The following is a 27,500-nucleotide window of genomic DNA, read 5'->3' as shown; positions in this document are numbered from 1 at the left end:
CACAGATTTGAACATAATAGTCCACATCCGACCTTTTAAAACCAAAGTATCTCCAGGCAACGGACGTGACTCCTTTTTTTCGGCAAAAGTTGTTCTATGTCATCATGTTCAACTTTATTGTCTGCTACAGCTTCAGTTTCAAAATGTTCTCTGTCCATTTTCACCGCGTATGTACTGCCACATGTACTCCGTTGCATGCCTATTTAGCGGTGTAGCAGTGAAAAAGAGCCCCCCTTAAACTGTTTCCCGCTGCGCCACATTCAGAACGCTGTTTAGGCAATTTAAACCGGTGTTGCGGTATAAGAAAAATCCATATTATAACAAAAATAAAAAACGGTTTTCGGTATGAACTGGTATACCACCCTGCACTAACTTACAGAGCAACACTTTTATCGTTTTTGGTTAATGTATACTCGCACCTCTTCCAGCGTTTGACAAACTTGTACTGGGGATCAGTTTTGTTGTCGCAAGTTGCTTTTGGATGATTAAAGGAGGAAATATGCTAGATGTTTAAGTTGAAGTAACCTCTCTCAAGTTAATTTTAAAACTGGCAACCAACTGATCTGTAATACAGGTTGCACAGAGTATTTGTTGGCAGAATTCCACTGATTATTTGCCATGATAAAAAGCTTTATTTCATGATATTTGGTCCAGCAAAAAGCTTAATTGCACATTTTTTTGGGACACTGTTGCATTAATCAGACTAATTTCATCATATCTTATTGTATAATTTGTAATATTTTCCCCTCTCTTTCCTCTAGCCTTTTTTCCGTCTCTTGAACCTTCGGAAATTGGGTCTGAGTGACAATGAAATCCAGAAGCTGCCTCCAGAGGTGGCCAATTTCATGCAGCTTGTGGAGCTTGACATCTCAAGAAATGGTAAGTGAAATGTTGGAAAAGGTTAGTTGTGCATATCATTATAGAACAGGTCTTCAAATTCTTGCCTGTTTTTTTTAATTATTACAATTTTGACATTTCTTATAACTAGTTTATGAAATGACTAAAAGTGCAATTTGTTGCCCTGTATCATTTTTGGTAAAATGTGTTTGCTGTAGAACTGTAACAATGGAATAAAATAAAAAAAATTGTTGGAACGTGTGAGCATTTATTTACATCTTTGTAGGGGCACATCTGGCAGTGCTTAAGTCTGCTTTGTCTAAGCTCATAGGACTGCATACATTTAATAATTTATTTATTTTTAGACATTCCAGAGATCCCAGAAAGCATTAAATTTTGTAAGTCTTTGGAAATTGCAGACTTCAGTGGAAATCCCCTTTCCAGGTAATATAAATAATGGTTGCATGAAGAGTATTTATAAAATTTCATTTATTTGTAACACAGAGAAGGGTTTTTTTAATGTTAGTGTAAGTTCTATCAGTGCTGACGTTTTACACTACAACATTGTCTGCTATATTTGTCTAGCAGTAAAATTTCAATAAAGTTTGCTCTAAGGCAGATATGAGAATACCAGTATAGATTTGGCACATTTTTCAGTGAAAATTTCTTTGAAAATGAACAGAACTGAACATTTAAAGGCATAAAATCGGGTGATATGCTTTTGTCAGTAATAGTCTGCTAAATTGGAAAAGGAAGGCTATTTTCAAGCAAGGCTGCACAAAGTATACAGTGTAATTCATATTAGTTATGTAGACATAACAACAGTTCTTGTTGGACGCATATATTATTCCCCTATAATTTTAATCATTGGGTCGGATTCATAGTGCAACTTTTTTTTTTTAAATGTTTTTTTAATGATTTAATTTGAAGATATTAACATTCTATACGATCAAGACTTAACTTACACTATATTGCCTTAGTTGTGTATCTTGACTTGGATTGCATTGAATATGAAGAGAGATGCTTAAAAATGTGGTATAGTAACTGTAGAATCTTTTTTTTTTTTTTTTCCTTTCTTTCTTTCTTTCAAATTGCAGACTGCCTGATGGTTTCACATTGCTTCGCAGCCTTGCTCACCTTGCCCTCAATGATGTTTCACTTCAGGCACTTCCTAGTGACATTGGCAAGTAGGTTAAAAGTTCCATGTTTTTTTTTTTGAATATATGTTTTACACATTAAACTGATTGAAATTGTTTAATTTAATGGCAAATATGCCAACCATTCTGAGCTGAAACAGGAACAGTGTTTGCTACCGTGATATCTGGAAAGTCTGCTGTACCAATTTCCACACTGCTGGATTAGCCCATTCATGTATTTAAAGGGCATTTGAACTGTCCTTGGTGAGGATTTATGAGCACAACACCCACCTGCAGTGGAAAGGGCTTCAGTATGTATCATCTAAGTACATACTATAGAAAATCATTTGTACTATTTCACTTTGTTTTCCGGTAAGTGCCTGCTCTTTGCTTTATGTCGTCTTTAGTAAACCACACCGATTGATCTGTTAAAATTATTTCTTAAAGTTGACATGATGTTTTTGGTTTAACATGAGTCATTTTCACATCTTAATTACCAAGTATATGTAAAAAAATTGTTTTGAAAATGAGCAACACCGCACATTTGAAGGAACTAATGACCGTAATGAATGCAAAATCTGGCATGTCAAGCTGGCAGAATAAAAGTGACTAGGTGCTACTGAAGCACTGCGTGATGTTATAGTCTGCTACTCCATATACTTTTACAGAAGACTTGAGCCAGTTCAGGGTCCCCAAGAACATTCTACAAGTTCCATGTGTTTTTTATTGATTCTTTTACTGTTTCCCAGAAACACTGCCCCAAGGCTTAAGGACCATAAAAGGGAGTGCAGTACAGTAAGGGACTAGACCATACAAGGAGAAAGCATGATCATGCCACATTGACCAAGATTATGATTTTTAAAATGTTAACTTTAGTCACCATTAATTAACACAACAGTAAATTACAATAACCACAATAAAAAACTCAGATTTTGCCAGATGTTTAAGATTCATCTTACTGTACATTATGCATGGACCTGCACAACCTCAAACAAGGCTGTTTTATTTGAAACTGTAACAAAAATACAGTAGTTTTTATAGAGACTTCCAGAGCAGTGTAAATGATTTATTCACTTAAACTACTGGTTCTCAAGTTTGGTCCTGAGGAACTCCTTTGGTTGTGTGTTTATATTCCAATTAGTTACACAATCAGTGCATCCTTCTTACCTTTACTTAATTTCATTGTTGAGCTGTAATTGTTCGTTCTTTGATTGTTAGAAATTCTGAAATATTTGTATTTTTGCCAAAACCTTAACTACTTGTGTTTTTCTTTGCTATTTTCTTTTTAATATACCGATTTCTTTTGAATTCTTAATTCTATCCAAATGTTAATGATTAGCAATGAACAGTGAAGACATTGAATACTAAAGGGGAGCAATTACTTCACTGCTGTTTTCACTTGTGAGCTTATTAAGAAACTTTTATTACGAGTGAGAATACAATTGAATATGATACTGAAGTAATTGCTTCCCTTTAGCACTCAGTATTGTGAACAGTTGGATACAATTAAAAGACAAAACTTTATAAAAGTAGTAAATTAAAATGTAAATGGAAAAAGCAAAGTAAGCATTTAAAGTTTTGAAAAAAATATAGATATTTCAGAATGTCTCTGAAATAGAGAAATAGTAGTTTCCATTTTGAAACTAGTTATGGGGGCTGGTCTTCATTAGCAGGTGCTATGTATAACAGTTTCCATCTGCTTACTGTTTAGTTTTTCTGGAGAATATAATGTTCAGTTTTTATAGGTAGAGAGATATGGTCATAGTACCTAAAGTAAAGAAGTATTACTGCTAAACTTGAATTGAGCATTGTGAACACGGTCTTTTAAAACAAATTATCATGAAGGTTTACCTGATTACAAGTCCCCTAGATTATGAGTCCATTATCAACTTTGGTCTAGACCGTGCTGAAGAGAAAAGGTAAAGGTGTCTGCATAAAGGACAAAATTTACAGTTAGTGTATTGGGAATTCCTTGTGCATAGCTGCACAGCTCAGTCCATTGAATGTTGTAGCGGCTGCACTTTTACATTACAAGACATCTTTTGTTGGGAGGCAAATTTAGATTCCTTTTGTATGCATGATGTCTTTAAAATTAGATTTACACCATTGTGTATAGACTCTATTAAAATTATGATATTCAAGTCAATTAGGATATAGCTCATTAACTTTTTTTGTGTTGGGGTTTGTTTCTTCTAACCTGCTGGCAGTATGCACCAAATTGACTATGGTTACAAACACCCATATCAAAGAATAGCACTATCTTTTACCTAGAATGAGCACAAGGATGGAGTACTTATTTTTCATCCTATATATAGTAAGAGACACTGATCAACGTATCACTACAACTTAAAATTGTTCTGGTTCCCTTTGACTAGGTTAAATATCTCTGTTCAGACAGATGTTTTGGTAAGTAAAGACTGCTTTGGTCTTTCTCAGTTCCATTCTTCATAAGAGCTTTACTGCTTTCAATCGCAGTAAGTATAGAGGTCATGAAAACAGTCCATTTAGAAGTATTATGGATAGTATTTGATTGGTTACCCTGAAGTAGAAATCAAACTGCCTGCCAGTTGGCACCAGTAGTTAGGAAAGTAACAAGGTTGTTAGCCTTATGACCTTTTACAGATTGAGGTGCAAGGTTTCCACTGAAAAATGTAGAGAAGAGAGCAGGTGGTTGTAGTTATTTGAGGCCATCACTTTAAAGACTTTTATGTTTTTGCTGGCCTTGTAACACCCAACGGCTCTTTAGAAAAGTAAATCTGTTGTTGGAGGATTGGAAATCTAGTCCATATCACTATGGCAAAGTTCTTATAGTAATATATTAGGAAGTCATCTCCATATCTCTTGATAGTAGCTTATAGCTACAAATTTTTATACTTAACCGTATGTAAGGTTAAAGTATTGTAGCCTAATTTTTGTTAAGCCAGAATGAATTTTATTATATCAAAATCAACTTATGTTTGCTTTGAGCCACGATAGCAGATCTTCCCTATCATCTCCAAAACATCACTGTGGCGTTCAAGATCACTTGGTCTTTTCTGCAATTATGTTGAAGGCTTTTACTTTCAAACTAGATTCTATTTCAGTGTCGTCGTCTTTATTTGTGCTTCGCATTTTGCTATCAATACAAGATCTGTGTATTTGAGCTGCCATGGCAATCCTTCATACACTTTTTGGTCCTCATCTCCATCACATAGGGCTACAGATTCCACATGTAGCCCCCCACAGTTACCTCAAAACATTTAGTGTTCCCATCTGCTCTCCTGACCATTGTTCATGCTTCCTCATATATGTCAACACTGGTTACACTAATCATTCATCCACTTCTCAATGCCTACTGCATCACTTCTCATGGTACCTTGTCAGATGCCACCTCATTCCCTTGGTCTGATGCTATTTCTGTCTTTTCTGGAGTATAAACAACATGCTCGTAAAAATTTCCTTTCCATTAGATGGTGCCAATTTTCACCTGATTCCAAATTTGTCTTTCTGTCACTCTTATAAACACATTATTACCTGCTGTAAGTAACATCTAGGTTATAAACTAGATCTTACCAAACAATGGATTATCCTTTCCTTTGTAGTCTGGAATAAGTACATTTCTTTTCCATTCTTCAGGAATCATCCCTTCACACACAATTTTCTTGCATAGGTCTGAAGGTCATTCAACTCGAGGACATTCCTCTGCCTTCAGCATTTCTCACAACACTCCACTTAAGACCACTGCTTTACCTCTCTTAATCTTCTTCAGCACTTTCACAACTTCCCTTTTCAAAAATTAACAGCAAAATTCATCTGTTTTTTCCCATCAAATATTATCCCATTTGTTTGTCTCATTCAGCAATTTACTTACGTACTTTACTTACTTTTAATTTACTTATGTAGTTAGTATCAATCACAGTTTTCAAGCAACACACTCCCACTTTCTTTTGCCACCTGTATTGCGTTCCTGAGTACATTCTTAATTCCTTCCACATTATGCTACTAACTTGCAAAGTCCTATCTCTTGGCTTTTGCTCTTTCACAGCTTTTTTCTCTTTCTTTTTTTTTTATAAACATTTCAAGATGCTTCTATATAGAATTCCCTGTTACCTTCCACCTTCATTAAATGCTACTCCTTATAGAATCTCCTTTTTTCTTTAGTTGTTTCCTCCTCCATCATTCAGACTTTCAGCCTTGTTACATATTGGTATCAGTTTTATTCTTGCCTTTCACTTGAAGATCTCTTGCAATCAAGTGATGTTGAGACACACACCCTTATCTAGGGATTAAATAGTCTGTTCCTTACACAACTAGGTTCAGATGTCACCAGCTTCTTTTCTTCCTTCTTAAACATACTGTTGCACAACCATTACCACTATGTCACCAAATTCCAAAATCCTTTCACCCTTAAAATGTCTCTTACCAAAGCTAAAACTCCCATGGCCATCAGCACTATCTCCACCATGCCTATTCATTTCACCACAAAAGTACTACTGTCATCTCCACCAAGGCACCAAAGACATCATGCCACCAACCTGTCCCAAAACTAATCTTTTTCACTTCTGCCAATCTATGCAACATATGTGTAGACTTTATTAATCAGATATTTATCAACATTTACCCTTTGACTTGCACCATGTTGTCTGCCCATTTTTCTGATTATCGTACACCAACCACAGCATTGTCATCATTGCTCCCTTGGCAAAAAAACTTCTCCATTCCACTGCTCCCACTGAGAATTCTGAAACTTTACCTTTCATCTTCTTTCCTGTACACAGCATACAGTACTTTAATTCTGTGAAGCATATCCAACACTTTACCTGATTTTCTTGATATACTTTCTGGTTTGCAAATCTTACTCCCTTTCCTTTACATCTTTTACTCACTACTTTTTCTTCATCTTACTCGCAACTAAATCAGCCTCTGCACTCATCCGGTCTAGGAATGTCATAAATTGGGTTTTTTTCTGCCTGTGGTTCAGCCATATTTCACCACTTTCTGTTTGACATAGGCAGTTGGGATTGGCAAATATCAGGCTATGCCTCTCATTGGTTCAGATGTTTATAAGGCAGGATACCCTATTTATGTCAGCTTTATAAACATTATCAGAGCTGTAAGTTGTACATTTTATTCCAGTTTTGTGAAATGTGTTACAAAGCCTGTACAAAGCCTGTCTGCTTCAAAGTGAAAGATTTCTTTAGTCTAATATATTTCTGACTTTTACCACTTTTAAAAAAAACAGCTTTTATAACAAACTGCTTGCTAGCTTCTTACAAAGAGTATACATAAATGATATCCATTTTCCTGGAATACATTTTCCATACATGTGCAAGACTCAGATCTATTTACTTCTGGGAGGGAGTGTCATTTGTCATAGTACTGGCATATTTTCTTTAAAAGTTTGAAGGCACACATGCATAACACTATTGCGATTCTTATCTTGTTGCATTGTAATGTGTTCCTATGGAGTTTTTAAATTACATTAGTATGGTGTATTGCTAAAGGTGCTACGTGAAATAATGTTTCTTTGATTGTCATTTAGAAGATAAAACAAACAAAAGAACACTGATTGGTGTAAAGACAGACATTGCATCATTCTTAGAAGTGGGTGTGGCAGCACACTAGAATTGGATGCATGATTTCTTTTGTGCTTTTGGCCCTTGCTTAACAGCTTGATTTCTCCTTTGTGTTTCTCTATTGTGGTGATGGTTTTCAGAGAGTCTGGTTTCATTCCAGTAGTACTGGCAGGATATAAATTTGGAGTATTTGTCAGTATTTTTTCAGTTGAAATGCTGAAACTTGAATTGAAAGTTTCAAACCTCTTCAACCGCTTCCTGGTACCCAAGATGCCACTGTACTCATTTGGGCTGAAGAACTGGTGCACACAATAACAGTTTTATCATATTTATTGTTTGATTTCTATGTAACAAAAGAAATACAATGTACAAATAAATCCAAAAGAATAAGAAAAAAAGCAGGGTATAATTGGACATTTTGAGTGTTCAGAATTTTAAAACTTTTTTTTGTTTAAAGAATAAATTCTAATTGAGTAACAACAATGGTCTGTAATAAAATATTAAAAAATCAGATGGATATAAGCCTATATTGTTATGTTAGTTCAATGTTAATCTGTATGGTTTAATGATAGAGTTGGAATAGTAATGTACATGATTGCAGGAAATCAGCCTATTTGATTAACACATGTGCAAAATGTACTACATCTCAAAGGGATGCAGTTTTTTTTTGTTTACTGTTTATCATGATGCAACTAAAAACAGTGGACACAAAAATACATACCACATTTTCTTAAGATTTATTTCAGGCTCCTAGGCAATGCTGTTTATTGCAGTATCTGTTTCAGTACATTTTTCAGTAATTATTTGATCTGTCAATCAGTGTTCCATTAAAAGGTAGCTGACATTCATATAATAGTAAATGTTTTATTATTTATGGAAGATTTGTTGGAAATGGAACTGTTTTTACAAAAATTCTAAAATAATTAGTGGGAAGTCCGAGACCTTTTCTTACTCTATCAATTATTCCTAAATGTACAAATGCAAACCTAAATATTACCTTTAGCACATATCCAATACATAACAAACTAAGTGACTTATTGAAAACTTACCTCAAAGTCTGCGGAGACAATACAGCCTTAAAGAGTCATTTACAATGCTGGAAAATAATGCACTTTCATTGTTGCTTTTCACATATTGAAAATGTCAAATACCATTAATACTGACTGAGTAATTTGTATGCTTTGAAAATATTATCTCTCACTTAGACTTTTATTTTTATTTTTCCTAACTGCCAGTTGCACCATAAAGAAATGTCACCTCTTCATAAATGTGCTGTAGAAAATGTAAGTGGATATTCTATGTAAGACATCAAGGTTTTCATTTTGTTACTCTTTTGTATTCAGCCCCCTTCTACAAAATCAGCAGTTCCTCAGGCTTCTGGAGTTCTGGTGTCTTTGCCTTACAATGCTCTGTGTCCTCTCCATTGATCCCATCAAAGGTGCTTGCATGCTGGTTCTCGTTTAATTATCATATTCATTGCATTGCTTTTTCTTAACCAACCTGTATATTTTAGTCTTTAGTTATTTTTGGCTGCACGCTCAAATATTTATTTTGGATTAGTGAATTCATGCTTAGTCAAAATATGCTTGTTAAAAGTTCTATCATATTTGCCTGTCCATATTTTACACAAATGCATGCATCTTTAAACACACTTAATAGTTATGTTATGCTGTTGTTCATGCAGCTCAGTACCTATGGTAAGAAACTTTTTAAAACTGAAAACAAACCATTTTTTAAATAAAACAATTGCATACAGTCACTTTTACCATTAATTACATGCAGTTCTGTCAAGATTTATAGTGATCATTATTTTATTCTAGTATATAACTATTTGTTTACTTTCCAAAGTTTAAATCAAAGGAAGGTTTTATTTCTTTTTTTAAATTAATGTTAATTTTACACTACAGTTACAACACTTCAAAATGTCCTCATTGTTTGGAGACTTTATAAAGCAAATTTCAATGTTAGTGGTTTTTTAAAATGTATTTTAAAATATTTCAAGATATTGTAATAATAAATACTTGGCCTACTTTTTGATTACGTAGCTAATAAAAAAAAGTACTACATAAACATGTATACCACGTGTTATTAAACATTTCCTACTTTGCATTTGGCATATTGAGTAATATTCATCTGAGGGTTTAAAAGGCTACTGTGTAGATCTTTTTGGAAACCAAGACATGCTCAAAAATCACCTTGACCCATTCTGAGGTTAATAGTGTGTGAAGATAATACAAATTAGGCTTAAGCTGTAGCTCTGCTCAAAAGTCGTTAATTTAAGTTCACTTAAGTTTTGTTTTGTTTATTATAAATCTGAAAACATTTAAAGGAAAATTATATTCTTTGTGTTTTTGCGTTTTCCAGCTTATAACAAATACTGCTTAGCTTCTTATATCAAAATATATACTTTTCTTTTTGACATACATAAGCTTCTTTTATGCTGCATCACCTTTTCTTTGGTTCCGAGGTTTTGCACCGACTAAAAACTTTCCATTTCTAAGAACAGTGGAGAACAGTGTAATACCTATTGCTTTCATTAGATCAGAGTATGAGTGTGGAATAGTGGGTCTGTGTCTTAACAATCAGGAACCTGTTTTAAGTAAATAATTGGTTGGCTCGATCTCCATGGGTGTGCATGCTCTCACAGCTGTGGGAGGTTGGTGAGGTAATTGGGGTGAGACACACCTGCATGTTAGGGGCAGTCTGTCTCAATAGCTTCATCAGCTCTCTGTTGTGCGTGATTGACGTGCCGTGCTCACAGAGGCAGACAAAAAGGCAGCTGGTACAGTAACAAGGAACTGGAAAAAAGAACAAAAGGAAAAAGGGAAGGAGGTTAAGGAAAGAATGGACAGAAGGCAGGAAGGGGAGAGAGCCAGTGCAAGTGAGCAAACGAGTCAAACAAGAAGTCCTCTGGGTGAGCATATGCCCATCATTCAGGTGCTGAAGAAGGTCCAAGGAGTTGGAGAACCTGAGGAGCTGCTCAGTTGGAGCGACTCTCCATAAAGATGGGACAGAGGCAGCAGGAGCTGCATGGGTACTGAAGGCTCAGTGAGGTGGCCTACTTTGTGGTGCCATGGACCACAGGGATGCAAGCCTGGGAGTTGGAGGCTCAGCGGGTTGCCTTGCTGGGGCCACAGATGCCTTCAGGGGTCCGAGCCTAGGAGCGAGCACAGAAGGTTGCCTGAACTGCCGATTAGGAATCTTGTTGACTGCAAGATCTCGTTTGGGGTAAGCTGAGGTGACGGCCATTTTAAGGTGAAGCACCAGGATCTGGTTTTTAAAGAGAAGCTTTTTGTCCTAGGGATTTTAACATTGCTTTTAATGGATCTGTTTATTTGACTGGTTTGTAACTAACACATTTCACCTTTATGGATTATTTATTTATTTAATGAACTGCACTTTTTCAACACTGTTTAGATTTTTGGTTGTTTTTAATAAAAGCACGGTAGCACTTCTGCACCAGCCCCTTGTTTTGTGTGTTGTATCCTCATCTGCTGCCTCAACCTTCGGTTTCTTTATCAGCAGTGGCAGTTTCCAGAGGCTTCCAGGATGCAGCTGATAGCATATAGCCAACCTGTACTGTCACAGTGAATAATCTTACAATGTTTGGTCATGTCACATATCTGTTATAGAAGCAACATTTTTAAATCATTTTTAGTATAATAATTATGGACAACATAAACAATTCGGTTTTAGCGATTCTCTACTTAACCATGTTTGATATACTCTCATATGTAACTCCCATGTGATTTCAGGTTCAGAATCCTTATTGATTGCTAGTTAAGTTTTTTCTTCCTCACTTTATATTGTAAATTAAAATTATTTTAATGTAATCCTTTACCACACCTGTAAGTAAATATATTAAGAATCACAACAAGGGTATTAGGGTCACTTTACTGTATGGTAGTGCTTTTGTATATTTTCAAGTTGCTACCCTGTTCATGAACACTGTATGCCTACACGTGCAAAATGTTATTAGCGACATTGGTGTTTTTTTAATTCATAATTTTTAATGAAGATTTTTAAAGAAATTACGTGAACACTAGCTGGGGTTCCTCTTTACTGCAGACCGGTCTAGCACAGTTTCCCAAAAGGTTAATATACAGACTACCCCGTTTTACACTATACAAACTTTCAAGTTCACTTTGTTGACATACCTACAGTATCTGTGTTACATCAACCCAAGTGTATCTATGTAGAAAAAGAATCCCAGCCGCAAGAAACACCATCAATGCTTATAATTGTTAAAAGAGAAAGTGTTCATCAACATCAACAGCTATTGCAGATAAACATTGTTTATTGTACTTGCCATATTGTGTTCTGAATGTAATAAATTTCTTATTGTGCCCATATTACGTATTTCCTTAAACCCAGTCTCAGTAAAGTTTGATCTCTCTACTTTGCTGCCTGCTTGACTATAAACTCACTGTTACTTCCATGCCTGTATTATGAAAAGTGGCTCTGCAAAATTGGCTTTGTGTAAAATTCAGTATTAATTTAAAAATTCCTTTACCTTCAAACCACTCCATAACCTTCCTCCATTATACCTCCCTTACCTCATACATGTCTATACCCCAAACCGCACTCTAAAGTCCTCTACATTTGGTGTCCTCATCGTCCCTCCTGCAGGCCTAATCACCATGGGTTGTATGTTTTTATATGCATGTTTGCTTATTTTTGGTTTAATGATTTTATTTTTTATATGGTATCCTTGGGTGATTAAAAAGATGCACTGAAATAAAATGTATTATTATAATTAAAGTCGTTCATTGTATTTATAGTTTCACATCAAAGAATGCAAAATGAGGAAGACAGATGAGAAGGGCTACATAACCCGTCTTACCTAGATCTGTTGGAGACTGCTGTGTTGTAATACTTGATTTGATTCAGTTGTGCTAATTTGTTTCATAGGATTAACATGCAGTTTGACAAGCAAGTCTTACATAAATCTTGTTTTCTCTCTAAAGTGTATTGTGAGTTAGAGGGGTTAGTTGTTGGGGCTTAGGTGATAAGCATTGTTTTTTTTCCTAAATGTTTTTTGTTTTCAAAACAGCTAAATGTTTAAATAGTTTTTATTCACACCCATAGTTGCTAAATGTTTTGGTGAGGTTTTTAGCTCACTGGCAAATTGCAGAACATTAGTAAAATACACTGCATGCTATAAGACTCACTGCATGCTACAAACCTCCATAGCATCTTGGTTGCCTGCTCCCTTGCTTAGATTTATTAAAAATTATATACCACATGTACAGCAGTGATCCTTGAGAATGCCTACAGATCTAATGTTGATAATTGACCAAACAATTTAGTAACAAAAAATAAGGAAATTGTCATGTATTGTCTGGTTTTACTTTGTTATATTTGTGTAGCAAAGCATTCAGAATCTTGAAATGTGTTTTGTTCTCTTAAGAATATACTTTTTTGTTGATTTTTTTTCATTTATTTTTCTCATAATGTCATTTGCCCCAGACACTTGCCTTGTTAATTCAAACTGTATTTGATAATTTTATTCAATAACAAATCTCCCTGAGGATCTTCCAGTGTAAGACTGAAACAAATGGCTTGGTACAAAATTTAAGTTTGAAGCATGATCCATTTTAGAGAAAACTTTATTCCGTGTTTGGGCAGTGCTAGGGGACAAAATGAGTAGGGGGGCCTTTTTCCAGTTGGCAAAGATTTATCTTTAAAAAAAAAAAAAAAAAAATTAAGGAAGAGATTTATTGTAATTGTTTAATTTATTTATAATGCATTTATTGCAGCAAAACTTTTTAATAGTTAACAATGCAGTATTGGATAAATGCTGAGTATTCAGGATAAACAGCTGCTGTTTGTTTTGTGTTGTGTATATTCCATGGGGCTTATGTGATACTAATTTAAAGGGGTATTACAAAGATGGTACTCTAAGTGTTTTCCAGTGTCTTTCTAACATTTTCTATTATATAAAAGATATTGCTTTATTAATAGTGTCTTGGTCAGCCTTTTCTAATGAATAGTTGTGATGATGAGGGATGGATAAATAAGAAATTTTGTATTGTTAATTGCTAATTCTGCATTGTACAAATTGAGCAGACTTTACATCTCATTTATGGATTTTATACAGTTAGGTCCATAAATATTTGGACAGAGACAACTTTTTTCAAATTTTGGTTCTGTACATTACCACAATGAATTTTAAATGAAACAACTCAGATGCAGTTGAAGTGCAGACTTTCAGCTTTAATTCAATGGGGTGAACAAAATGATTGCATAAAAATGTGAGGCAACTAAAGCATTTTTTTAACACAATCCCTTCATTTCAGGGGCTCAAAAGTAATTGGACAATTGACTCAAAGGCTAGTTTATGGGCAGGTGTGGGCAAGTCCGTCGTTATGTCATTATCAATTAAGCAGATAAAAGGCCTGGAGTTGATTTGAGGTGTGGTGCTTGCATGTGGAAGATTTTGCTGTGAACAGACAACATGCGATCAAAGGAGCTCTCCATGCAGGTGAAAGAAGCCATCTTTAAGCTGCGAAAACAGAAAAAACCCATCCAAGAAATTGCTACAATATTACGAGTGGCAAAATCTACAGTTTGGTACATCCTGAGAAAGAAAGCAAGCACTGGTGAACTCAGCAACGCAAAAAGACCTGGACGTCCACGGAAGACAACAGTGGTGGATGATCACAGAATCATTTCCATGGTGAAGAGAAACCCCTTCACAACAGCCAACCAAGTGAACAACACTCCAGGGGATAGGCGTATCGATATCCAAGTCTACCGTAAAGAGAAGACTGCATGAAAGTAAATACAGAGGGTGCACTGCAAGGTGCAAGCCACTCATAAGCCTCAAGAATAGAAAGGCTAGATTGGACTTTGCTAAAGAACATCTAAAAAAGCCAGCACAGTTCTGGAAAAACATTCTTTGGACAGATGAAACCAAGATCAACCTCTACCAGAATGATGGCAAGAAAAAAAGTATGGAGAAGGCATGGAACAGCTCATTATCCAAAGCATACCACATCATCTGTAAAACTCGTTGAAGGCAGAGTGATGGCTTGGGCATGCATGGCTGCCAGCGGTACTGAGACACTAGTGTTTATTAATGATGTGACACAGGACAGAAGCAGCCGAATGAATTCTGAGGTGTTCAGAGACATACTGTCTGCTCAAATCCAGGTAAATGCAGTCAAATTGATTGGGTGGCGTTTCATGATACAGATGGACAATGACCCAAAACATACAGCCAAAGCAACCCAGGAGTTTATTAAAGCAAAGAAGTGGAAAATTCTTGAATAGCCAAGTCAGTCACCTGATCTTAACCCAATTGAGCATGCATTTCACTTGTTGAAGACTAAACTTCAGACAGAAAGGCCCACAAACAAACAGCAACTGGTGATGTCCATGAGTTCAAGACTTCAGGCTGTCATTGTCAGCAGAGGGTTTTTAACCAAGTATTAGAAATGAACATTTTATTTCCAGTTATTTAATTTGTCCAATTACTTTTGAGCCCCTGAAATGAAGGGATTGTGTTAAAAAAAAATGCTTTAGTTGCCTCACATTTTTATGCAATCTTTTTGTTCATCCCACTGAATTAAAGCTGAAAGTCTGCACTTCAACTGCATCTGAGTTGTTTCATTTAAAATTCATTGAGCTAATGTACAGAACTAAAATTAGAAAAAAGTTGTCTCTGTCCAAATATTTATGGACCTAACTGTATAAGGCATTGTTATACAAGTACAACAGTATAAGCCAAGGAATCATAGCTGACAACTAGTGTTATCATAAATGCACACACTTAAGATTAGTACAAAGAAGAATAATTACCTTTAACGGTAAACAAAATAATACCAGTAATTCAAAATTCAGCAATGGCCATACAAGTAACAGAATTCAAAACGCTTATAGCCCTAGGAATAAGAGTTTTTAAATCTTTTGCTGTTTACGCTGGAGAACCTAACTTCAGTTTGCTGGTAACTGCTGAAATTTAGGAATAAGAGGATGGCAATTGTCTGTCAGAACTAAGCTGTCTTTTTTTTATAATCTGCCTGTGATATGGCTCAGTGACAGAGGTCTGCTGCAAATGAATTATTTTACTACTAATGTTTACAATGTTGTTAAGATCATTTGGACTAACATATAAACAGACTAACATATAAAAGCAAGTATAACAACAGATTAGATAAAAGAATTACAAAAAAAAACAAAACTTAAAATGTGTGCTGCTTTAAAATAATTTATATTTTTAAATGCTTTCTGTATCCCTACTGAAAGTAATAAAAGATAATTTAGATCTTGTAGAATTTTAAGCTGCAAATAAGAATGTGATTGGTGTCAAATACATTTCTTTTTCTATTAATCCATGAATATATACAAATCGGTCTGTTTTGTGTGTCTAGTTTTTCCTCTATTAACAAAGCTTTAACGGTAATTGTGCTCTAAACAAAATAACAGTTTTGATAGCTCAGTCACTATCAAATATAAAACCATTTCAGCAAGAGAAAATATTGGAATAATGTTACAACCATAAAGATATGAATGACCAATTTGGAGCACATTTATGTAATACTTTCCCATAATTAGTAGGGACAGCTGAGGATTACATGGAAAGTTTTTTTTTTTTCTCTCTCACACAATTTGATATGACACAAATATATACATTTTATATTTTTAAATGTATGTATATATCTCTGTATATGTACAGGTGTGTAGGTTAGATCGTCTATACATGTATATGCACAAATAATTTTTCTCATGGCAATGCTCAGTCTTATTTGTTCTTAATCAAATTCTGCCAATAAGCCAGTTGAAAAATACTGAAACAGAACTCCAAGAGCTCAATCTAAAAATGAAGACATCTGTTTTCATAATCGGCATAAGACTTCATGGGACAAAAAGAGGTTAACCTTATTGTATTTTTTAACCTGATATGTAGTGTGGTCAAATCATTTTACCATTGACTGCTCTACCCATCTTGATTCACACCTAAGTAATCTATGTCATACTTTTGTCTCACTCTTAAATTTTTGGAAGAAGAAGCTGTTTCTTTCATCCTAATAGACTATGTAAACCAAGTTTTTTTTGTGCATTTTGACAGTTTTTCCATCAACATAACATAGGGGCAAAAATTTATTTTCATAGCCTTGTTGAAAAAAATGACTGGTATGTTTTTGGCCTGGCACTAGTGTTTATAAGACTGTTGTTTCATAGAAGCTTGAAAATATTTTGTTGATAGTTTGAGATTTAGGAAGAAACAGCTATTTCCACTGTTGATATCTTTGTTTTCTTTTTTTTTTTTTATAGTTTAACAAATCTAGTGACTCTTGAACTCAGGGAAAATCTCTTGAAGTCCCTACCGACGTAAGTACTATTGAACTCTTTTTGCACTTCCTCCATTGTCTCTTTCCTTTGATGTAGGGCAGTAGAAGGCTAGGCTACCACTTTACCTTTCACCAGTGTTTCATTTACTGTTTTGGTCTGAAAATATAAAACCCTTTTAGTATATCGTAAGAAAATGAATGAGTGGCTCAGTATTTACAAGTAATGGGGAATAATGTGAAATAAGTTATTGTTATAATGTTATAAAAATTATAATGTTAACTTATTAATACTGAGCTACCAAGTTAGTGTAGGCCAACATATTTAAGTTTATTGTCTATTATAACAAAAATCATACCCTTTAGAATGATGTAGGTTCCTTTTCTAATTTGACATAGCCTTACTTTGTGTTTCTTAATTAGAAATCATTTATTTCGATATGTGGAACATGTCATTTAATTTGGTATTAGGCAATATGTACTCTATCTGTGATCATTGTACTGAGTCAGGAATTCTTTCCAGCCTAGATTTTTCTTTGCTGAGTAAATCTAAAAAACGATTAGATCAATTAGATCCCATTATTCTTGCACCTATTTTTTCTTTCAATATATTCCTCAACTCTTTTATTATAAGCATCTACATAATAAGCATCAATATTTAAAATTAAAAGTGTCTTTTAGAATTTTTAAGTGAAGTAAACGTAACATTGTTTTCCTTTATGAGACAGCAAACAATACTGGAACAAGTTGTCAAGAAAAACTATGGGTTCAATTATAAACAAAAATAAGAGATTGGTTACAGCAAAGAACAGTCTAAGACTTGTAATCCTTCATCATGCTCCTGCAGGATCTGACCAAGGAACTACAGAATTCTGTAGCTCCAGCACTATATAAATTTTCATGAGTTTACTATAATGGAAATGTAATCCTAAACAAGAGTTCTATACCTGACTGTATACCAGAGCAGAAACTACTGTTCTCCAGTAATAACGCAAGAAGTTATCATTAAAATCTTTTCTAGACAGATTAGATTAATATAAGACTATGTTGACATTAAAGAAAAATATTTTTGGTGAAAGTTGAATACAGCATTCAAACAAGGCAACCTTTTCCCAACTCTCAGGGTTTTAAAAGTGTAATGATTGGGGTTTGTGTAGAACAATAAAATCAGTGAGGGAAAGAATACATTTTAAAAGTGAATATTAATGTATCCATTTTAATGAAAAAAACTTTAAGAATAAAGGTTGTACTGAGTAACAGTGACGGCAAAAATAGACAATAACCTTCAAAGGAATAGCTGAAATTAATGGTTTTACTTGGGAAGGTCAAGGCAATATCCTAATCAAACTGAAATACTGATAGTATTTATTACCAAAAGTCAGCAACTCATATAAGCCTAGAAACACCACTAAGATAACGTAGTCCTGGAAAGGGGAATGGGGTCGAATGTTTAATTGGTGGTGAGATATTAATATCTTCAAGAAATGTTTGGCAGTTGTCGTTGCAACTGGTGACATATCTTCATTTGCAACGACAACAAGGTGTACATTCTTTTTATACAAAAGCGGTGAGCATTGGATTAATTGGTAAAAATGGAGGATATTTCAGTACATTATTTTTGTGTTACATATTTAATAAGAATGTTCCTATCATTTGATCCATAGATGAAAATAAAATCACTTTTTAGGTCATTAATACAGGAATACGGAGTAGATTTTAAAGAGTTTCTTATATTTCTCGCATGTGAATCCTAAATTATAATGCTAGCTGAAACAGTGAATTAATGTGGAGGGTGCTAAGAACAAATGATAAATCAGTTTTATCAGCTGCATTGTTAATATTTTAGGTATAATATTCACTTTAGGGGTACCTCTCCTTCCTTCCACATCTCAAAAGCATATATTATAGTTTAATCAACTAATCTATGTTGAGTTGTAAATTTATAATGCCACATATTATTTTTGCACCTGTTTATGCAATATGTATTTATTAATTTTGAAACAATTTGTTTCTTTCTTGAGGAGCAACATTAAGGTGTTTATATGTTAACGAGAGAGCTGTTCCTGCACTTGGCTTATGCCACTGTAACAGTTTTGATCTTCTAATAGGAAGTAATGTTGAAAAGCTAGATAAATTTTTGTATTAATAAAATGTTTTTATTAAATGGACAACAGCATAAGTGTTATTGTACTGTGTGTGCGTGTGTTATTTTTTTTTTTTTTAGGTCGCTTTCATTCCTTGTAAAGCTTGAACAGCTTGACCTAGGCAGCAATGAACTTGAAGTCCTGGTAAGAAAAGCCAGCCTAATTTTCATACTGCTATCTTTACTGACAGGTGTTGTGCAAAATGAATGTTGATTGTAATTAAGTCAATTGCAATAGTGTATTTCATAAATTATGGTGTATTTAACATAGACTTGTGTTACTCAGCATTCTGTTTGAATATTTTTTTAGTCTTAAAAGAAGAGTCTAAGTTGATATTGTCTAGAAAACACATTTACTACTGAAATTATTTTAAACACAAACATGCAATAGAAATGTATTTTGCTCAGTTAAAGTACCACTGTTCAGCATGTAATTAATTTTTTGGTCAGAAACCCTGTTTATTTGCATAGTTTCACCCGTTTTTTTTTTTTTTTCTCTTTTTTCCCTTTTTACACACCCCAGCCAGATACTTTGGGAGCGTTGCCAAACCTCCGAGAATTATGGCTTGATAGGAACCAGCTGTCTTCATTGCCACCGGTAATTAGAACACATTATTTATAGGTCAGGAGTTTGTTTTGAAGTGTTGTTCTGTCTAAATGCATATTTTGAATTCCAAAGTAATCAAAACATTTTAATATATGTGATTGTAATACAGGAAGCACTCATTTATGGCCATGCCAAATCACTTGCCTAGTTTCTCCAGTATATTTTTTCTGATCTATTCTTATCTGGCTGTTGTTTTGCTTTATTTTCCTACCCAACAAGGAGCTGGGAAATCTTCGGCGGCTAGTGTGCCTTGATGTGTCTGAGAATAAGTTGGAGCAACTTCCTAAGGAGCTGAATGGCCTTATGGCACTTACTGATTTGCTTTTGTCTCAAAATCTGCTGGAAACTATTCCTGACAGCATTGGTAAGAAACATAACTCACATATATAAAATGATTTCTAAGTTGAACAAAGTTTACTCTTATGTACATTTTTTGCATAGTTTGTTTTACCTTTTGCACAGCATTACAAAGTATAAATTCAACAAATGCATGCATCTCAATTTATTTGATGCACTTGGCTGAAATCTTTTTTTTTTTTTTGCTGTTTAATTCTGAGACAGTAACTATTTTAAAGTTAAGTACAAGATATTACACCCGAGGATGTATTTTTCATAGACATTATAATAGCTGTGCGTTTTACATAGTTTTTGCTGCCCTCTATAGTTACTGTGGGTTAACAACAGTAATAATGCATTTTTCTCTTTTCTTGTCACTTTTATTATTAAACAAGTTGTTCTAAGTAATAATAGTCTTCCTCTCATTCTAGGTTGTCTGAAGCAACTTTCTATTTTGAAGGTGGACCAAAACCGGTTAACCCATCTTTCTGACTCCATCGGAGATTGTGAAAACCTGTCCGAACTTATGCTGACAGAGAATCTTCTTACAGTGAGTGTCACACCTTCCACATATGTCTCCAAAAAGTCAATTTCTCTATTAAAATAAGTTTTAATATTAGTTATTTAATATTTAAGTTATTCTCTGAAAAGAGTATTTAAAGCTTGGCTAATCTTACATTTATTTCTGTAGAATATTTTCAAATATAGTTTGTAGATCAAAGTACTACATCAAATAAAAAGTTACAAGAAAAGAAAAAATGTTAAATTATGTAAGAATAATATGATTAAGTGACAAAAAAAGTAAATCAATTTGGGTTTATATAACACAGGTATAATTAGAAAAGTCCTCAAAAGAGTCCTCATATATAATATCGTAAGTCTCAAAAGGTGAGTATGGTGATAAAGTCAAATCACTGGGAGAACACAAAAAAGAAAACCAAAATAAAAACTTTTTATATGAGCCAGAGAAAATAAAATGTGCAACAGTTGTGGACCAAAGACCATCCAGCCCCCACTGTGCATTCTACCCAACGTAAATGTTCAGTCATTCCTCCTTGTCTGTAGGCTTTGTCCTTGAACATTCAATGCTGGGGGTTTCGTGGACAGTCAGGGCACCTGCCTTCATTCGAGCATGCACAGTGCCTTGAACAGGTGGTGGTGATGCTAAACCCCAGTACAGGAAAACTAAGAGAGTGAGGCCTCTGTTTAAATTTCTTATGCTTAAAGTTTACACAGTACATGTCTTTCAGTTTAGGGTTATCTATAATAGTAGTGTGTTTGTTATTTTTTTTTTTATTTAATATTTGGATACAAGTGTAATAATTAACCAATAGTTTTTGATATAATTGTTGTTTTTACTCACCTTCTGTATTTAGACATTGCCCCGCTCTCTGGGAAAGTTGAAAAAGCTGACAAATTTGAATGCTGACCGGAACAGATTAACTTCCATACCCCTAGAGTTGGGAGGCTGCTCTAATCTAAATGTACTCTCACTTCGGGACAACCGTGTTACAAAGTTGCCTTCAGAGCTTGCAAACGCAACTGAACTTCACGTTTTGGATGTTGCTGGAAACAGGTGAGCACCTTCACTTTAGTTCGTTTTTTTTTTTTTTTTTTTTTACATGTAGTTGAAAGTTTGATAATATTTAAAAAAAATTTACAACACTACTCTGTAATATATTTTAAAATACAGAGACTCTGACATGTACGGTGAAACAAAAAAAAAAAACTTCTTTTGGTCAGAACAAATTTGAACAGTCCACTAATGAAATGAAATGGAAAATGCTTATTTGATATTTCTGAGACTTTCTTTTTTCTTTTTTTTTTTATTGGAATGTTTTTTGACACATGAGAATTTTGCAGTTTCTATATAGAGTATAGCATGCTGAAGAATCCTATGAAAAACCTCCAAATGTAAAAGAACTGGAACTTTCCATTTCCAATTCTTTGTGTCTTATAAAAGTTTCTACTAGATTAAAGTTTTTAGATAGGGCACAGTTCAATTTTGTATTCAAGTTAAGTGTTTTATCAAAGAAAAATGCTTTTATTTTTACTGGAACATTTATTGTTCCATGTGTTGTTTGTCCTATGTGGAAAATACCACACCTTCATATATCTGAGACTTACCATCATAGTGCAAGGCAAAAGAGACCACACACTTTTTGATCCAAAACAGAAAAAAAAATTAAATAATAAGACAAATGCAAAAAAGAATTTCCATTAAATAACCAAAAAATGTATCCAGAGAAAGACAGGCCTAAATAAGTAAGGAGCAGCAGCCTTCAAATATGTATTTCCCTCAGAGGTCATCGGCACTTTCCTTGTCTTTCATTGCTATGCATTGTATGAACTTTATTGTTTGCTGTTACTAGGGCCAAACACTATGTATGTGTGTGTGTGTGTGTGTATATATATCTGTTGGTTGCTGTAAATCCTTGCATTGTTAATTATCTGTATTTGGTTTCTAAATTTTATTTTGAGTTATTTACTGTAAAAAATAATCTAAAAGGCTGCCTTCCCACAGCAATACAAAAATAATTGTTAAGCTGGAATTTAACCTACGATCTTCAAAAATAACAATTCTAGTACAAAAGAAAAAGCTGTAAGATATCAGAATACCAGTTTTACTGTTTAATGTTAAAATGTTTTACCTTCTCTTTATTTACTTTCCAATGCCTGCTGTGTGCATTAATTCATGAATGAAAAAAACTGTTTAATTACAAAATCCATATATAGATTGTTATTATTTGTTATAATGGGTATCTAGGAGAAAAGCTAAATGAGTGTCAAAAATGTGTATAGTTCACATCCACACAGGCACACCAGATATATGACATTAAGGCATTGCTCAATTGATAATGTGGCATTTTATGTTGCTTTCAATTTTTTGCATGCCTTAATCCAGAGAAATATATGGATACATATGACATACCTTTAGGTGTCTTTTAAAGCATAGCAACTTATTAGGGCTTTCAAAGTACTTGTAATTTAAGCAATTTCATTGCTTTCTTATTTGTAATTGTTGTATCTCTTAGGCTACAAAACCTACCCTTCTCTCTTACTAATCTCAACCTTAAAGCTATGTGGTTGGCAGAAAATCAGTCTCAACCAATGCTTAAGTTTCAGACAGAGGATGATGAAAAGACTGGAGAAAAGGTTTTAACATGTTACCTTCTACCACAACAACCTTCACCTAGCCTTGGTAAGCTATCTCAACAGTGTAACTACTCTCCTACATATAAGGAAAATACTGATAATAAATAGTGTTGTTTGTTTGTTTGCATTCAATGATGTATTTGTAAACAGAAAGTTGCTAAACTGGATTTACTCTTTGGTGTATTGGGATATGTATACTAAAATATTTACTATCCTATTTCTTTTAGAAATTTAATTGACAGTAATTTGCATCTTGACATTCTAATTCAGTTGAACATCCTTAAAAAGACAGGAAGTCAGCATTTTGCTTTTTTTTTTTTTTTTTTTTTGCTAGAACGTTTTACTTCTTGCAAACTCCAAGTTTTTTTTTTTTTTTTTTTTTTTAATTTTCTGAAGTGTAAATATTTCTATTAAAACTTCTAAAAGGCAGGAAAGGCCCACCTGGAAATTCCTTACGTTTAAAATGAATATTGTGATTGCTTTGGAGAAATTTGCAACAGTTAAATTTCTTTGTCATTCAGTGCATTGTATAAGTTAGTGAAGCACTTTTCAGTTTACCACAACAGACAGTGTGGTATCGTGGAGAAAGAACTCTAAGCAGCAAGGTTGCTGGTTCATTACACAACTCAGCCCAATGTGGAGGCTATGAGCAAATTATCTAATCTACTCATTCCTAAACTGTAAACCTTCTTCTTCTTCTTCTTTCGGCTGCTCCTGTTAGGAGTTGCCACAGCGGCTCATCTTCCATATCTTCCTGTCTTCTGCATCTTGCTCTGTTACACTCCCACCTGCATGTCCACTCTCACCACATCCATAAACCTTTGTTTAGGCCTTCCTCTTGTCCTCTTGCCTGGCAGCTCAATCCTTAACATCCTTCTCCCCACATACTCATCATCTCTTCTCTGCACATGTCCAAACCAACGCAATCTTGCCTTTCTGACTTTGTCTCCCAACCATCCAACTTGAGCTGACCTTCTAATGTGCTCATTTCTAATCCTGTCCATCCTTGTCACACCCAGTGCAAATCTTAACATCTTTAACTGTCTACCGTCCTGTAGACCTTCCCTTTCACTCTTACTGATATCCGTCTGTCACAAATCACTCCTGACACTCTTCTCCACCCATTCCACCCTGCTTGCACTCTCTTTTTCACCTCTCTTCCACAATCCCCGTTACTCTGAATTGTTGATCGCAAGTATTTAAACACATCTATCTTAAAGACAGACCTCAGTATGTGCGTCTTGGGAACTGCATGTCTGACATTGTGGTCAGCAACACAGGAGCGCCACAGGGGACTGTACTTTCTTCGGTCCTGTTCAGCCTATATACATCGGACTTCCAATACAACTCGGAGTCCTGCCACATGCAAAAGTTCGCTGACGACATTGCTATCGTGGGCTGCAGGAGGAGGAGTATAGGGACCTAATCAATGACTTTGTTAAATGGTGCGACTCAAACCACCTACACCTGAACACCAGCAAAACCAAGAACCTGGTGGTGGATTTTAGGAGGCCCAGAACTCTCATGGACCCCGTGATCATCAGAGGTGACTGTGTGCAGATAGTGCAGAACTATAAATACCTGGGAGTGCAGCTGGATGATAAATTAGACTGGACTGCCAATATTGATGCTCTGTGTAAGAAAGGACAGAGCCGGTTATACTTCCTTAGAAGGCTGGCGTCCTTCAACATCTGCAATAAGATGCTGCAGATGTTCTTTCAGACGGTTGTGGCGAGCGCCCTCTTCTACACAGTGGTGTGCTGGGGAGGCAACATTAAGAAGAAAGATGCCTCACGCCTGGACAAACTGGTGAGGAAGGCAGGCTCTATTGTTGGCATAGAGCTGGACAGTTTGACATCTGTGGCAGAGTAACGGGCGCTAAGCAGGCTCCTATCAATTATGGAGAATCCACTGCTTCCACTAAACAGTGTCATCTCCAAACAGAATAGCAGCTTCAGCGACAGACTGCTGTCAATGTCCTGCTCCACTGACAGACTGAGGAGATCGTTCCTCCCCCAAATTATGCGACCCTTCAGTTCCACCCAGAGGGGTAAACGTTAACATCATACAAAGTTTTTGTCTGTTTTTACCTGCATTATTATCAATCTTTAATATTGTTTTTTGTATCAGTATGCTGCTGCTGGAGTATGTGAATTTCCCCTTGGGATTAATAAAGTATCCTATCTATCTGTCTGTCTGTCTGTCTACTTCCTGCATCCTCACCATTCCTCTGACCTCCCTCTCATTTTCACACATGTATTCTGTCTTGTTCTTACTGACCTTCATTCCTCTCCTCTCTAGAGCAAACCTCCAACTCTCCAGGGTCTCCTCGACCTGCTCCCTACTCTCACTACAAATCACAATGTCATCAGCAAGCATCATAGTCCACGGGTACTCCTGTCTAATCTCGTCTGTCAACCTGTCCATCACCATTGCAAATAAGAAAGGGTTCAGAGCGGATCCCTTATGTAATCCCACCTCCATGTTGAATGCATCCGTCATTCCTACTGCAGTTTTCACCACTGTCACACTTCCCTCATACATATCCTGTACAACTCTTACACTCCTGACTTCCTCATACAATACCACAACTCCTCTCGAGGCACCCTGTCATATTATTATAGAACTACTTAGCGGAACCCTGCAACTCCCTAGCAGTTTTACTATATCTGTGGACTTCGAGTGGCGTCAGCTAACTCTTACGAATTACCCAATGCAGAGGATGAGGACTCACCTCATACTGGCAATACCATATCTTATCCATATTACTTGCATATGAGTCCTCTTAATCTTTGTCTCAAGAAAAATATTATTACTTCTTTTTGCTGGTACATTCATCCAAGACGAGTTACAACATTTGAAAGATACAATTGGTTACATTTCTTTTGGTTTTTTTCATTTGGAGCCCAAGCAGTTGAAGTAAGTTGCTTATGGACTCATAGTCTCAGGATCTGAACCTACAACCTCTGGGTTTGAAATCCAAAGTCTAAAGCCTTAACCACAATGCCACATTGCCTGCTCTAAAGAAAAGCACTTTTTATCCACCTCAGAAATTGAACATGTGACGTCAATATGGAAAAGCAGCAGCAAGCTGTTGCATGATTTTCTTATGGAAGGTAAAGTTTACTTTTGCAGTCTTAATCTCAAATCATTAGATGATTTCCAGATTCTGAGAACAAACCTCCAACTCTGCTCCTCAAGTGTTTATATGTCCTTCTTGCTTGTTCCTTGTTGGTACCTTGATCATCTCCATCATCATGAGGCTGAGTGAGATTAGAGGTTTGTGAACATTCATGATTGATAACGAAGGCTGTTAAGAGGGATATTTTTGAAACTGTTTATGAAAAGATTGTCTGTTGGTGCTCAGTGCATGATTTTACTTCATGCATAGCTTTTTTTTTTTTTTTAATTTCACCTTTCTTAATAGTTTGATTATTTTCCCATATTATTAGACCTACTTTGTTCGTTTTGTTTTATATGTATAATATATATACACATGTAGAGTTTAGAAATATGTATTTAACTTTATTTTAAAGTATGTTGCATTTCAGATTAGTTTATTACTATAGTATAGCTTGCTTTTTGGTGTAAACACATAGTTCAGAAATAAAAGTGTTTAAACAGGTTAGTTTTATGTCCCTGAACCCACTTCCAGAGAATCTTCTTCAGAACAGCGTTGATGAAAGCTGGACAGACACCAACTTGAACCGGGTCAGTGTGATTCAGTTTCAAGAAGAGCCCAAACCTGAGGAAGAAGATGAAGAGGCTGAATCAGAGCGTAAGGTAAAAGTTTTAATTGCAGTGAATATTAATTTTGAATTTTATATTAAACTTCTGAATCTTGTAATACTATAAAACTGCTTATGCATAATTTGCTTGATGTAGTGTTACTGCTTAGTGAAGACATATTTTTCAAAGTCACATACATATGCTCTTTATTGCTTTTTTATGAACTGAAGAATGTGATCTCATATTGTAAATATTACAGTAACTATACATATCAAACAGTGCGATTCACTGTCAGTTATACAGATATTAAATATATAACCTTTTTAAGTAAAAGGTTTTATAGCAGCATTCTTAATTATGTGACACTAAACATGTATCTTATAATATGTACACCTAAACGTGTTTCTGTGTGTTTGTTCAGTATACAAAATGTACAGGGTAGGATTGGTGGCTATGTTTCATCCAGAGTTTAGTTGGTTCCTACACCTTACCATTGCTTGGTTACCCCTGATCATTTTTGTTCGGTATGCAAATCCACACTGTTGAATCAATGTCCAGTAATTTTCGCATGGATTTAACATTAGAACAATGAATAGTCATAAGCTATATTTTATTCCAAAATGGCTTAGGCATCTCTGGGTCACCCCCGCTAGAGAAAGAGCGTGTGTGTATGTGTTTGTTTGTTTGTCTGTACATTATATACATATA

The 27,500-nt window shown here is 35.0% G+C and overlaps 1 protein-coding gene across 17 annotated transcripts in view; it reads left to right on the top strand.

Moving 5' to 3' along the window:
• scrib (scribble planar cell polarity protein) overlaps window positions 1-27,500 on the top strand; it is a 284,575-nt gene that overhangs the window by 78,652 nt on the left and 178,423 nt on the right. For all 17 annotated transcript variants that reach the window (XM_051929184.1, XM_051929190.1, XM_051929189.1 and 14 more), the window contains exons 2-12: window positions 762-879; window positions 1,203-1,281; window positions 1,935-2,024; window positions 16,808-16,864; window positions 19,046-19,109; window positions 19,488-19,562; window positions 19,791-19,935; window positions 20,339-20,457; window positions 21,284-21,483; window positions 22,943-23,109; window positions 26,719-26,846. In XM_051929184.1, coding sequence (XP_051785144.1) covers window positions 762-879; window positions 1,203-1,281; window positions 1,935-2,024; window positions 16,808-16,864; window positions 19,046-19,109; window positions 19,488-19,562; window positions 19,791-19,935; window positions 20,339-20,457; window positions 21,284-21,483; window positions 22,943-23,109; window positions 26,719-26,846 — 1,242 coding nt within the window. The remainder of the gene's footprint in view (window positions 1-761; window positions 880-1,202; window positions 1,282-1,934; window positions 2,025-16,807; window positions 16,865-19,045; window positions 19,110-19,487; window positions 19,563-19,790; window positions 19,936-20,338; window positions 20,458-21,283; window positions 21,484-22,942; window positions 23,110-26,718; window positions 26,847-27,500) is intronic.

Source organism: Erpetoichthys calabaricus, chromosome 6 (genome assembly GCF_900747795.2).
Source record: "Erpetoichthys calabaricus chromosome 6, fErpCal1.3, whole genome shotgun sequence".
In the NCBI taxonomy this organism is placed as follows: domain Eukaryota; kingdom Metazoa; phylum Chordata; class Cladistia; order Polypteriformes; family Polypteridae; genus Erpetoichthys; species Erpetoichthys calabaricus.
The sequence above is the reverse complement of the archived record's forward strand: the minus strand, read 5'-3'. Positions and strand labels throughout refer to the sequence as shown.